The following is a 13,216-nucleotide window of genomic DNA, read 5'->3' as shown; positions in this document are numbered from 1 at the left end:
TGTCTCAATGGGAAGGTCTGCTGGTGAGATGAGAGGTATACCCTGGTGTTGTCCAGTCACAGTCTGACCTAACCTGTCTGCAGCAGGAGACTGGCTGGGGAGGGAGAGAGATCAAATCAAATCAAATTGTATTTGTCACATGCACAGAATACAATAGGTGTAGACCTTACTGTGAAATACTTACTTACAACCCCTTAAACAATAATGCAGTTCAAGAAATAGAGGTGAGAAAATATTTACTAAATAAAGTAGAAAATAAAATAATTCATTATAGGCATCCAGATTAGTGTCCTGCTCCTTGAAAGGCTGGAACTGGTACAGATGTTGCCTGTTTTTATTTTAGAAAAAAAAAAAAATCAGCTTTATTTAACCAGGTAAGCCAGTTGTGAACAAGTTCTCATTTACAACCGCGACCTGGCCAAGATAAAGCAAAGCAGTGTGACACAAACAACAACACAGAGTTACACATGGAATAAACAAACGTACAGTCAATAACACAATAGAAAAGTATATATACAGTGTGTGCAAATGAAGTAAGATTAGGGAGGAAAGGCAATAAATAGGCTGTAGTGGCGAAATAATTAAAATTTAGCAAATAAACACTGGAGTGATAGATGTGCAGAAGATGAATGTGCAAGTAGAGATACTGGGGTGCAAAGGAGCAAAAAATATATAAATAAAATAAATAACAATATGGGGATGAGGTAGTTGGATGGGCTATGTACAGATGGGCTATGTACAGGTGCAATGATCTGTAAGCTGCTCTGATAGCTGATGCTTAAAGTTAGTGAGGGAGATATGAGTCTCCATCTTCAGTGATTTTTGCAATTCGTTCCAGTCATTGGCAGCAGAGAACTGGAAGGAAAGGCGGCCAAAGGAGGAATTGGCTTTGGGTGTGACCAGTGAAATATACCTGCTGGAGCGCGTGCTACGGGTGGGTGCTGCTATGGTGACCAGTGAGCTGAGATAAGGCAGGGCTTTACCTAGCAAAGACTTATAGATGACCTGGAGCCAGTGGGTTTGGCGACGAATATGTAGCAAGGGCCAGCCAACGAGAGCATACAGGTCGCAGTGGTGGGTAGTATATGGGACTTTGGTGACAAAACGGATGGCACTGTGATAGACTATATCCAATTTGCTGAGTAGAGTGTTGGAGGCTATTTTGTAAGTGACATCGCCAAAGTCAAGGATCGGTAGGATAGTCAGTTTTACGAGGGTATGTTTGGCAGCATGAGTGAAGGATGCTTTGTTGCGAAATAAGAAGCCGATTCTAGATTTAATTTTGGATTGGAGATGCTTAATATGAGTCTGGAAGGAGAGTTTACAGTCTAACCAGACACTAAGGTGTTTGTAGTTGTCCACATATTCTAAGTCAGAACCGTCCAGAGTAGTGATGCTAGGCAGGCGGGCGGGTGCGAGCAGCGATCGGTTGAAGAGCATGCATTTAGTTTTACTTGCATTTAAGAGCAGTTGGAGGCCAAGGAAGGAGAGTTGTATGGCATTGATGCTTGTTTGGAGGTTTGTTAACACAGTGTCCAAAGAAGGGCCAGATACTGTATATACAGAATTGTGTCATCTGCGTAGAGGTGGATCAAGGAATCACCCGCAGCAAGAGCAATATCGTTGATCGTCCATCACGCCGACACAATGTCTGTGCTCACTTGGGCATGGTTACTGACTGAGAAAAAGTTTATATAAAACAATTATCTCATTAGAAGAATAAAATCACATTGCTATCTTCACAAAAGTACTCTCATACTTAATCATATATTTTATACAACATTTAGATGTAAACTTGATAAATAGAACATGTCCACTTTCAGAGTTACAGTTATTTCATTATACCATCCTTAATGACATCACAAAATGTAATTGACACCCACTAATCATTCCAAACATTTGGATGTCAGGAATAATGTTCTAATGTTTACAAAAAGTTTTTGGCAACAAGAGTCTCTCTGTAGCAAAGGAGATTTCAGTCTTCCAATACTAGAGACCAAAATGAGTCCTTTTCTGCACACTATGACTGGATGTTAAGAGTCATAAAACTGGCCCAACCCCCCCCTCTCCACTCCTGTGGGAGATGGGGAGGGGGAGGTCTGGATATCTGTCAGCCATTTGCCAAGCTGATCTGGCACCTTTGATCCTCACCAAGGAGAGAGAGTCATGACAATGTTACTCTATATATTTATTTCAAATTTCTGTGGGATATTCACTTTCTGCTTCACACTTATTACATGTCCAATATTTCAAGAGTAACATGTAGTGCTTTGGAGGGATCTATATGTATTAACTGGGCTGGCACTGTCTATCAGTCCCCCGTAGATGGCATGCTCTGCCCATAATACGTCTCTACCAAGCACGTAAAACAGTTGAGTAGGTGAATACAGAAAATCATTGGTTCTATTTAACAGGGAATGGGGTTTATTTCAAAATGTATTACCAGGGTGGAAGAAATCTCATAAGCGTTTATAGTTTTATTGGTTAGGGGTAAGTCAAGTCCCGTACAATGCTTTAACCATATCTTTCTCAAATGATCCATAAAGGGGCCACTCTGAACATTCCTCAGAATACTTTTACACCGCTTACGTACATCTACATGTGCAAGTTGTATATTATTATTATTTTTCTATTGTTACTTCATCAGATCTCTAGTAACCCATTATACTCAATAGTATGTTACTTTTTCTCAAGTAACCCATTATACATTTGTGTTACACCACAAATTCCTCCTCTACACCAGTGTTCTATTCATACAGGGGTTTAAATCTTCGCTCTAGTGTTCTATTTAACAGCATATTCGGAAATAGTACTTCAATTCTTTCATATCTTAACATTCACTTTTCCCAATATAACTGCTATACTTAGGTATTCACATCCACACCACTCATATAAAACAACACCCTGTGCTCAATAACACCACATGCTATTATTAGTAGTCTCAGACTACGATGGGCAGTGGTGGACGGAACCCCTAGATAACGTTATAGATTTTTTTTTAACTCTGCCACACAGAACTGGAAAACTCAGCTCACACTTCACATCCACATTCACACTGGAGCTAGTCCCCTGACAGCTCTCTTAACACGTCCTTTCCACACTGACACAACCATACACAGCTTTCACATCCACATTCACACTGGAGCTAGTCCCCTGACAGCTCTCTTAACACGTCCTTTCCACACTGACACAACCATACACAGCTTTCACATCCACATTCACACTGGAGCTAGTCCCCTGACAGCTCTCTTAACACGTCCTTTCCACACTGACACAACCATACACAGCTTTCACATCCACATTCACACTGGAGCTAGTCCCCTGACAGCTCTCTTAACACGTCCTTTCCACACTGACACAACCATACACAGCTTTCACATCCACATTCACTTAGTACTATTACCAAACACACTCGGCAATCTCCCTTATTACCCCATGTGCATCTTCAACGATTCTTTGTCGCTACTTCCTATGCACCATATGTATCTTCACTATACATATAGAATAGCACGTAGTACACATTATGCTATTCTCTACCAGTGGCTGCAGACCACGTATACACTTCTCTTATAAATGCCTACAGACAGCTGTCAGCAGGGCATGGTATCGTTACTTTCCCTCGCTCCAGTCTTCTCTCTAAGACTAGCTCTAGTCTTCTTCTGTCATATATATCTTCAACGATTCCTCTATAGTCTCTACAGTCGCCATCGTCTCTACAGTATCCATGGTCCTTGGGCATCCATAGTCCCTATAGCGTCACAGTCCCTATAGCATCCATAGTATCTATGGTCCCTACAGCATCATAGTCCCTACAGCCTCCATAGTCCCTCAGCATCCATAATATTAATAGTTTATATAGTAATAAATGCTATGGTCTCTATAGACTTTGTAGTCTTGCCTCTTCCCATACATATAGAATAACACTTTGTGATATTACTTAAGACTAGTGGTACCCTCCTTCTACATCTTTATGTTTGGTTTTATTGGTTTTATCATATTTGTATTTTACATTTTTTATACAAATTAATTTAAATTGACTTACTGAAATCAGTTGTCGTCCCTCAAATTGTTTTGCGGATGATGTGTCTCCTCCTGGGCAGCTCACAGTAAGGGTGTCACGCCCTGACCTTAGTTATCTTTGTTTTCTTTATTATTTTGGTTAGGTCAGGGTGTGACGAGGGTGGTATGTGTGTTTTTGTCTTGTCTATGGGTTTTTGTATATCTATGGGGTTTTGGTATTGTCTAGGTAAATGTAGGTCTATGGTGGCCTGAATTGGTTCCCAATCAGAGACAGCTGTTTATCGTTGTCTCTGATTGGGGATCCTATTTAGATTGCCATTTTCCATTTTGGTTTGGTGGGTTATTGTCTATGTGTAGTTGCATGTCAGCACTCGTTATTAATAGCTTCACGTTCGTTTTGTTATTTTGTTAGTTTGTTTAAGTGTTCTTCGTTTGATTAAAGAAGAATGTATTCTTATCACGCTGCGACTTGGTCTCCTACTTACGACGAACGTGACAAAGGGTCTGGTCTGGGCGGGTCTCGTCATCTATTGGTCAGATGGGAATTTCCCTCACGCTTCTTAAATCGCACCACCGGTTTTCCTCGCAGACCCACACTGGAAAGCTCCGCAAGCAGAATCAATCATCCTGTTTGTTGACGCCAAATTGCAGAGGAAATTCTTACACAGGGACACTCGAAGTCAATATTATTTTGTATTATTATTATTATTTATTTATTTTCTATATTTTTTATTTGATCTTTATTTTCTGTTTACATATTTTTCTCCCCAAATTCGTGGTATCCAATTGGTAGTTACAGTCCTGTCTCATCGCTGCAGCTCCCGTACAGACTCGGGAGAGGCAAAGGTCGAGAGCAGTGCGTCCTCCGAAACACAACCCAACCCAACTAAGCCGCACTGCTTCTTGACACAATGCCCACTTAACCAGGAAGCCAGCCACACCACTGTGTCGAAGGATACACTGTACATCTGGCGACCGTGTCAGCATGCTCTGCGCCCGGCCTGCCACAGGAGTCGCTAGTGCGCGATGGGACAAGGACATCCCTGCCAGCCAAACCCTCCCCTAACCTGGACGACGCTGGGCCAATTGTGCACCACCCCATGGATCTCCCGGTCGCGACAGAGCCTGGACTCAAACCCAGAATCTCTAGTGGCACAGCTAGCGCTGCGATGCAGTGCCGTAGACCACTGCGCCACTCAGGAGGCCCCGAAGTCAATATTAAATGAATGATTGTTCACTGTCAGCGCGCTGGAGAGGTTCCAACAAACTTGATGCACCATAGTGAACGTCTGTCAGGAAACGTCTGTCAGGAAACTGAGAAATCCCTTTCTCTAAACAAGGTTCTGGGCGTACTGCCAAATTGCAGATACTGATAGTGAGGATTCGTTCAATCAGTCACTTGCATGAACACAGAAATTGGTTTATAGAAAAGCACAAACAGAACACAGAAATTGGTTATTAGAAAAGTAAAAACATAAAAATGTCCATACCAATAGACATGTGTGTGCCTTTCCAAATCATGTCCAATCAATTGAATTTACCACAGGTGGATTCCAATCAAGTTGTAGAAACATCTCAACGACGATCAATGGAACCAGGATGCACCTGAGCTCAATTAGGTATTTTCAGTTTTTCTGGTCACTCTAGGGTATTGTGTGTAGATTGCTGAGGATTTTTATTTATTTAATCGATTTTAGACCAAGGCTGTAACGTAACAACATTTTGAAAAAGTCAAGGGGTCTGAATACTTTCTGAAGGCACAGTATATGAACATGTAAAATAGATGACTAGGAAATAATCTATCTTTCTCACCATCCCTTTCTCGCTGTTGCCGTTAAGGGTTTGTTTATACTCCAAACATCAACAAAACAGATTGTGGTGTGGTATGGTCATTTTAGGGACTAATGGCCTGGGTGGGGGTTATTTTAGGATTGACGGACATACAGTATTGGTAATCCCCCATAATCCTTCAGTGCTCCCTCTGTCCACTGAGGAGAGAGAGGTTTTTAATACCCCTACAGGAACACTATCTATGTCTCTCCCCTCTTCTAAGGGATAGTTTGACATTTACTGGGATGGGGGGGTTGGTCCAAAATAGGGGAGGGCTGTCCAACTTTTTATTGCTTTGGTGAGGGTAGTGCGTTTTGTCCCTGATTAACATTCACCATTTTGCAGGTTTGACTATATAATGTCTTCCATATAGCCACATTTCCTAATTCGCTTGCATGCTCCTCCCCTATCAAGGTGTTTTGGTACTTCCCTTATGCACTACGCTTTTCCACCAAATTACTATACCACAGGTCAATATACCCAGCTAGCACATTTGGTTCCTTGGAAGTTGTGGGAACATACAGTACCAGTCAAAAGTTTGGACACACCTACTCATTCCAGGGTTTTTCTTTATTTTTACTATTTTCTACATTGTAGAATAATAGTGAAGACATCAAAACTATGAAATAACACATATGGAATCATGTAGTAACCCAAAAAATATTAAACAAGTCAAAATATATTTTACATTTGAGATTCTTCAAAGTAGCCACCTTTTGCCTTGATGACAGCTTTGCACACTCTTGGCATTCTCTCAACCAGCTTCATGAGGTAGTCACCTGGAATGCATTTCAAATACCAGGTGTGCCTTCTTAAAAGTTCATTTGTGGAATTTCTTTCCTTCTTAATGCGTTTGAGCCAATCATTTGTGTTGTGAAAAGGTAGGGTTGGTATACAGAAGATAGCCCTCTGCCTGTCTCAACTCTACAGTGGTAGCCTTGTCCTGACACCGCTGGTCCTGACCCCGCTCTCCCTCTGACACTCGTCCCCTTTTCCTCTCCCCCTGTCACAATTTCCCTATGGTTTCTCCCCCCCCCCCCCCCTCGGCCCCTGTCTGGCTGTAACTAGTCCCCTGCGGTGATGCAACAGAAGCATGTCCTTGCCTCTCCTGTAACCTCAGTGAAATTATTTGCCTCTCTGTCCCCCCTCAACCTCTGTTATAGGATTTTAAGCAGCTATGAGACATTTTTATCTGGCTGCTGTTGTAAGTTGTTTAGCTGGTGGATGGCGGGTCAGCTCAGGGCAATACAGTACAGTAGGATGAGGTGGAACAAGTCTGTATAGGAGAGTGGTTGCGTTATTCTCATCTGGGGTTATCGTCTTTGTTCCGCCATGCATGGCCTTCTTTCACTTAGAGTCTGTATAAGAACATTAGTCAGCAGCTTTGAGCTGTTCTTAGTGGCGCTAGAGGCCACCTGAAGAAACATTTGGTGTGTGTGTTTTAGCCGAGGAGCTGCTGAGCGTAGGAGGGTTGCGTTGTGAGTGGGCAATACTGGGGATCTCTGGAACACTTTATCGTGTCTATCCATATTATACACTCTGTTCTAGGTGGTTCCTTTTTTCTCAGGAAATGTTTTTTTGCTTGAATGAATCCTAAAGAAGCAAAATAGTATGAATTAAGTAAGTATTATGTAATAACACAATTACAACATATACATGTAGCAAAATAAATTGAAAGTAAATATTCTGCTATACTGTACTGTACTGTGTGTGCTATCCCACCTTCAGCAGTCTGTTTGGAAACAAGTTTTAAAAAAGTGAACCATCTCTCTCTTTATCTCCCTCTCCCTCCCTCCCTCAACCCCCCTGCTGGGTATTTACAATATCACATAACTATACTGGCATCTGGTAATGCAAAGGGAGGCATACATACACACACACAGAGACTAAAGCATAGGAACATCTGTTTTTTTCTCTCAAGCTGGCTGGCAGTTGCAAAACAAACAACTGCAATTTGAAATCAACCGTTGATCTGCATATGCTTTTTGTCAAATTCTGATCTGAAATCAGGACTGGGTGAATCTATACCACCCTGCGCCAGCAGCCTTCCATCCTGCATCCCACTGCTGCCATGCCTCTGAAGCTAGGGTTGGTCCTGGTCGGTCCCTGGATGGGAGAACAGATACTGGTGGAAGTGGTGTTGGAGGTCCAGTAGTGGGCACTCTTCCCTCTGGTCTAAGGAGACCCCAATGCAGTGAAGGGGACATTGCCCTGCGTAGGGTGCCGTCTTTCAGATGGGACGTTAAAACAGGTGTCCTGACTGTGGTCACTAAAGTTTGATCGTTTCTAGTCAAGTATTTCTCAACTCCATCATGACTCAGCGTGAAGTCGATACTTAAAAAAATGTTTTCTTTGTAGAAATCCACACTTTTTCATTAAACGTTAATCAAATACAACCACTGACTGTTTCCTTGTTGCTGTTGCTCTAAGAGGCAACTCAGCGCAAATGCCCATGTGCAAATTGAATCTCAATGAGGAAACAGTCAGGGGCTGTATTTGATTGACGTTTATTAAAAAGTATGAATTTCAGCAAACAAAGGCAGGTGTAACCAATGTGAAATGGCTAGCTAGTTAGTGGTGGTGCGCGCTAATAGCGATTCAATTGGTGACGTCACTCGCCCTGAGACCTTGAAGTAGTTGTTCCCCTTGCTCTGCAAGGTCCGCGGCTTTTGTGGCGCGATGGTTAACGATGCTTCGAGGGTGTCAGTTGTTGATGTGTGCAGAGGGTCCCTGGTTCGAGCCCAGGTAGGGGCGAGGAGAGGGACGGAAGCAATACTGTTACACAGGCAATAACAAAGGCCAAACATAGATATAAAGTAAGAATTTGTATTTTTGAAGTAACGACTTCACAGGGACTCGAAGCAACTTGAAGGAGTTGCAGGTTCACTCCAAAAACACTAGTTTTCACTCAACGCCACGGATTTGGTATAGTGGAGTTAAGATATATTTGTCTATATAATTTCCATTCCATTGGTCAGCAACACTGCTGGTCCAGCATAGTAAAACCTACAGTTTCACCTTTTACCATGAATGAGAGCGAGGGAAGCGCAAACCCTTGTCTAGACTGTACAGAAGACCGTTCGTCGGCCCACCCCGCCCCGGCAGACAGACAGACAGTAGCCAGGCTATGCTACAGTGGATTAGACAAAGACAAACAGTAGCTCTAGTCCAGTGGAATACATTACAGAGACCTGTCTCTTTAAATTACTGTCAAAGCCGATTAGCGCTGTTTTCACCGTCTGTTCTCCTCAATCTATTTTGGTTTTACGCTGCTACAAGCCTGCACGATAAGCCTTTTGCGATTTTCCATTTGTATAGGCTATATTTTTCTCGTCATTTGGGATGTTTTGGATTCCCTTTCTAAAAAGTTTGAGGTATGAGACGTGGGATTATTTATTTATTTCTGGCTTCTTCGCGGCGCACAGAGTGGACAGGACTCAAATTTTCCCCTGCGCGTCTGTGGTGAACTTGGATTAGCGCGCTCTCTCCTCCACATCTACTTTCTCTCTCCTATCCTGTCCAACTCTCTCCGAAAATATGATAGATATGTCACAGATATGACATCAATAACAACGACCACTTTTTGAAATCGACTGAAAGAGAAGGGGTCTCACGGAAAATGCAGAAGAGCGTGCGGTATAATGAGGGGCACGCTCTATATCTGTCGCTTGTCGCGCGCAAAGAGGGCACGAAACGCGGCATCCTGAGCAAGAAGACGACGGAGAACAGTCGGTGGAATGACAAGTACTTTGCTCTCTACCAGAATGTGCTCTTTTACTTCGAGAACGACCAGAGCACACGGCCCTCCGGGATTTACTTGCTGGAGGGGTGCACGTGCGAGAGGGTTCCCGCGCCCAAAGGCGCCACGGTCAGTAAGGACATGGTGGACAAGCAGCAGGTGGGTTAGGTACCCTAGTGACCATGGTAGTGCACCACCTAATATGGTTGTGTTTTGGTTTTGGTCTCTGCTTGCTGTGTTGACACTGAGGTTTGGCACCCTACCCTCACCCTGTTTTCTTACGTAAAACAGATTAAGGATTTGCAGCACAGACGGGGATTACGCATAGAAAGTGCACTTTAGTTGAGAGGAGGGATGGAGGGATGACAATTGATTTCCTCCGTAGCGTACTGTGTCTGTCCCAGAGAGAACTAGAGGCCTGGGACGTTGAGGGACAGCATGGGCAGTTAGATATTACACAGTTAGGCCTACCTGGAATACATGTAGAATATTTCAAATGTGGCTTTACACTTTTAGAATGAGGCAGCACATACTACTACCAGTATGCCATATCCTCATGACAGTTAGTTAATATATTCCCATGTACACTCTTAGAAGAAAAAGGTGCTATCTGGAACCTTAAAGGGTTCCTCGGCTGTCCTCATAGGAGAATCCTTTGAAGAACCCTTTTTAGTTTCAGGTAGAACCCTTTTCGTTCCAGGTAGAACCCTTTTATGCAGAGGGTTCTACATGGAACCCAAAAGAGTTCTACCTGGAACCAAAAAGGGTTCTTCAAAGGGTTCTCCTATGGGGACCGCTGAAGAACCCTTTAGGAACCCTTTTTTCTAAGAGTGTAGTGAACGGAAGCTAAATATGGAAATACAAGTCTAATAGCCCCTATGAAGAGCTCCATTACTGGCTGACATCTTTGTTATTGTGACGAGCTGCATGGAGTCAGTGACTGGAAACAGATGTTTTCTTGTTGGCCTATTACATCCTCACAGTTGGAGAGTGGAGACAGCACATTCACTGGCTCTGTATACACTACAGTAGTCTACTAGCTTTGTATTAGCACATTTATACAAACGTTTCTTCTACTGTAGATATATTTTTGCATTCACACAGTAATCTGTCTGTGGGTCTCCACATCTACGTATGTACACTACATGACCAACAGTATGTGGACACCTGCTCGTCGAACATCTCATTCCAAAATCATGGGCATTAATATGGAGTTGGTCCCCCCTTTGCTGCTATAACAGTCTCCACTCTTCAGTGAAGGCTTTCCACTAGATTTTTGAACATTTCTGTGGGAACTTGGGTACTGATGTTGGGCAATTAGGCCTGGCTCACAGTCGACGTTCCGATTCATCCCAAAGGTGTTCGATGGGGTTGAGGTCAGGGCTCTGTGCAGGCCAGTCATGTTCTTCCAGAACGATTGCGACAAACCATTTCTGTATGGACCTCGCTTTGTGCACGGAGGCATTGTCATGCTGAAACAGGAAAGGGCCTTCTCCAAACTGTTTCCACAAAGTTGGAAGCACAGAATCGTCTGGAATGTCAATGTATGCTGTAGCGTTAAGATTTCCCTTCACTGGAACTAATGGGCCTGAACCATGAAAAACCACCCCAGACCATTAATCATCCTCCACCAAACTTTACAGTTAGCACTATGCATTCTGGCAGGTAGCTTTCTCCTGGCATCCGCCAATCCCAGATTCGTCCATCGGACTGCCAGATGGTGAAGCGTGATTCATCACTGCAGAGAATACGTTTCCACTGCTCCAGAGTCCAATGGCGGCGAGCTTTACACCACCCCAGCCAACGCTTGGCATTTCTCTCTTTAGGTACTTACCTGTGTCTGTATCTCTCAAATGTGTGCTGCTACTGTCACCTTGGCACAGTATTCAACCCCTGCCGTTGAATTTAACCTGCATCCATGTACTGTACTATATATAGGCCTACTGTACTAGACTGAAAAACAATCACTTCATCAACATCACTTTACATGCTCTAGATCAGGGGTGTCAACATAATTTACCTTCAAAAATCATTTCCAGTTTTGTGCCTTTTTTGGTTAAAACCCCAATGAGATCAGAAGTGTCAGAAGGGCAGCTCATTGTTAGAAATAGGACGACAACAAAAATCACCAACACACCACCACAATCATCATCTAATGAGACAGAGATTAGCTCATAGCCTGGAGGCAGCAGGAAGAGGGATTTTCATTGTCACATCAGATCAGGTCATGTTATCTTAGAGGTTGGTGTTGTGTGCTGGTGTTGGGGACACATTAGATCACATTTTGACCACATTAGATTTCCTTCGCACCCATGTCTGACGTGTGTGTGTGTGTGTGTGTCTGTCTGACACCCCTGCAAACCAACAGGACCCCAACAGCAATAGCAATACATGGCTCCATTGAACATTGAACAAACCAAATCAGTCCATACAACTGTCAATGTTGTCATGCAGTGAGAAATGGCAACTGCAGTATCTAACTCTTTCCCCCCTCAGATTCTGTTCCTCCTGTGATTGTGATGTTATAGATGAGGTCACTGACCCTCCCGTGTGCAATGAACTCAGCTTAGCTCTGGTGTGTGCAGTTGAAGTGTGTGTGTGCGTGTGTGTGTGTGTGTGTGTGTGTGTGTGTGTGTGTGTGTGTGTGTGTGCGTGTGTGTGTGTGTGTGACGTGTGCATGTGGTTGACAGTGTGTGTGAGGTCACCGTTTCCACCATGTGCTAGGGAACATGCTCCCTAAACAGGTTTGGTACAGCTGTGCAACAAACACGTGGAACAGTCTTAAAACGGTATTATACCATTAGATTGGACGACTGTAATTACACTGTATTTACACACATATTACAATGATGTTACTGAGGTCGTAATGTCTATGTGTCGTGAACTTAATTGATGTCTATCTGATGCTTCAGCTTAGCATATTCATGGGACATCCCAAACAACACAGTGTTTGATTCTGTCGGATCAAGGCCACTTAGTATACTACCGAACACACAGCTCCAAAGGCCGGAAAGTGAGAGGGTTTTAAACACAAACACACATGCAAACGCACACGCCAACACGAACGCAAACATGTACGCGCGCACACACACGCAGACACACGCGCAATCCACAAAGACGTCGAAGCATTTAAACCAGACTAAAACATCAGAGAGCTTCAAAGTGGCAATGGCTGATTGAGAGTCAGAGAAGTGTTCTACTGATGTCCTCTCAGATAGCACACACACACACACACACACACACACACACACACACACACACACAGAGAGAGAGAGTGCTACAGTTTGGAATAATAGAACAACAGCTTTATCCTCACAGAACAAGATATCGTGCCTTAGAGCCGCAGCCTCGTGTGATTAAAGTTGCTGTTCTAATCGTTTTTAAAAACTTGTATCAACTACTGTAGCGACTGTAAGTGTCTAGGGGGTTTGGGCTGTGTCTTGTGTTAATGTCTTGTGTGTGTGTATGTGTGGTCCTGCTCTTGTGAGGTAGTGGAGGATAGCGTGTGTCTGTAGCATTGCTGCAGGCTCTGAGGGTGTAGACTCTGCGCAGAGAGGGGAGATAGTCACGGAAAATTCCGTGTAAAGGCTCAGTCTCTGGTGAAAAGGACAGACTGTAAACTTGCAA

At 43.4% G+C, this 13,216-nt stretch overlaps 1 protein-coding gene across 2 annotated transcripts in view; it reads left to right on the top strand.

Moving 5' to 3' along the window:
* The first annotated feature begins 9,046 nt into the window (after positions 1 to 9,046).
* The window catches only part of LOC139543767 (ras-specific guanine nucleotide-releasing factor 2-like), a 45,980-nt gene continuing 41,810 nt past the window's right edge, over positions 9,047 to 13,216 (top strand). Inside the window, exon 1 of one of the 2 annotated variants that reach the window (XM_071350158.1) lies at positions 9,047 to 9,748. In XM_071350158.1, the coding sequence (XP_071206259.1) occupies positions 9,470 to 9,748 (279 nt within the window). In that variant the 5' untranslated portion in view covers positions 9,047 to 9,469. The remainder of the gene's footprint in view (positions 9,749 to 13,216) is intronic. The other variant, XM_071350157.1, reaches the window with a different exon arrangement.

The sequence above is a fragment of the Salvelinus alpinus genome, chromosome 18, assembly GCF_045679555.1.
Source record: "Salvelinus alpinus chromosome 18, SLU_Salpinus.1, whole genome shotgun sequence".
Taxonomy (NCBI): Eukaryota; Metazoa; Chordata; class Actinopteri; order Salmoniformes; family Salmonidae; genus Salvelinus; species Salvelinus alpinus.
The sequence above is the reverse complement of the archived record's forward strand: the minus strand, read 5'-3'. Positions and strand labels throughout refer to the sequence as shown.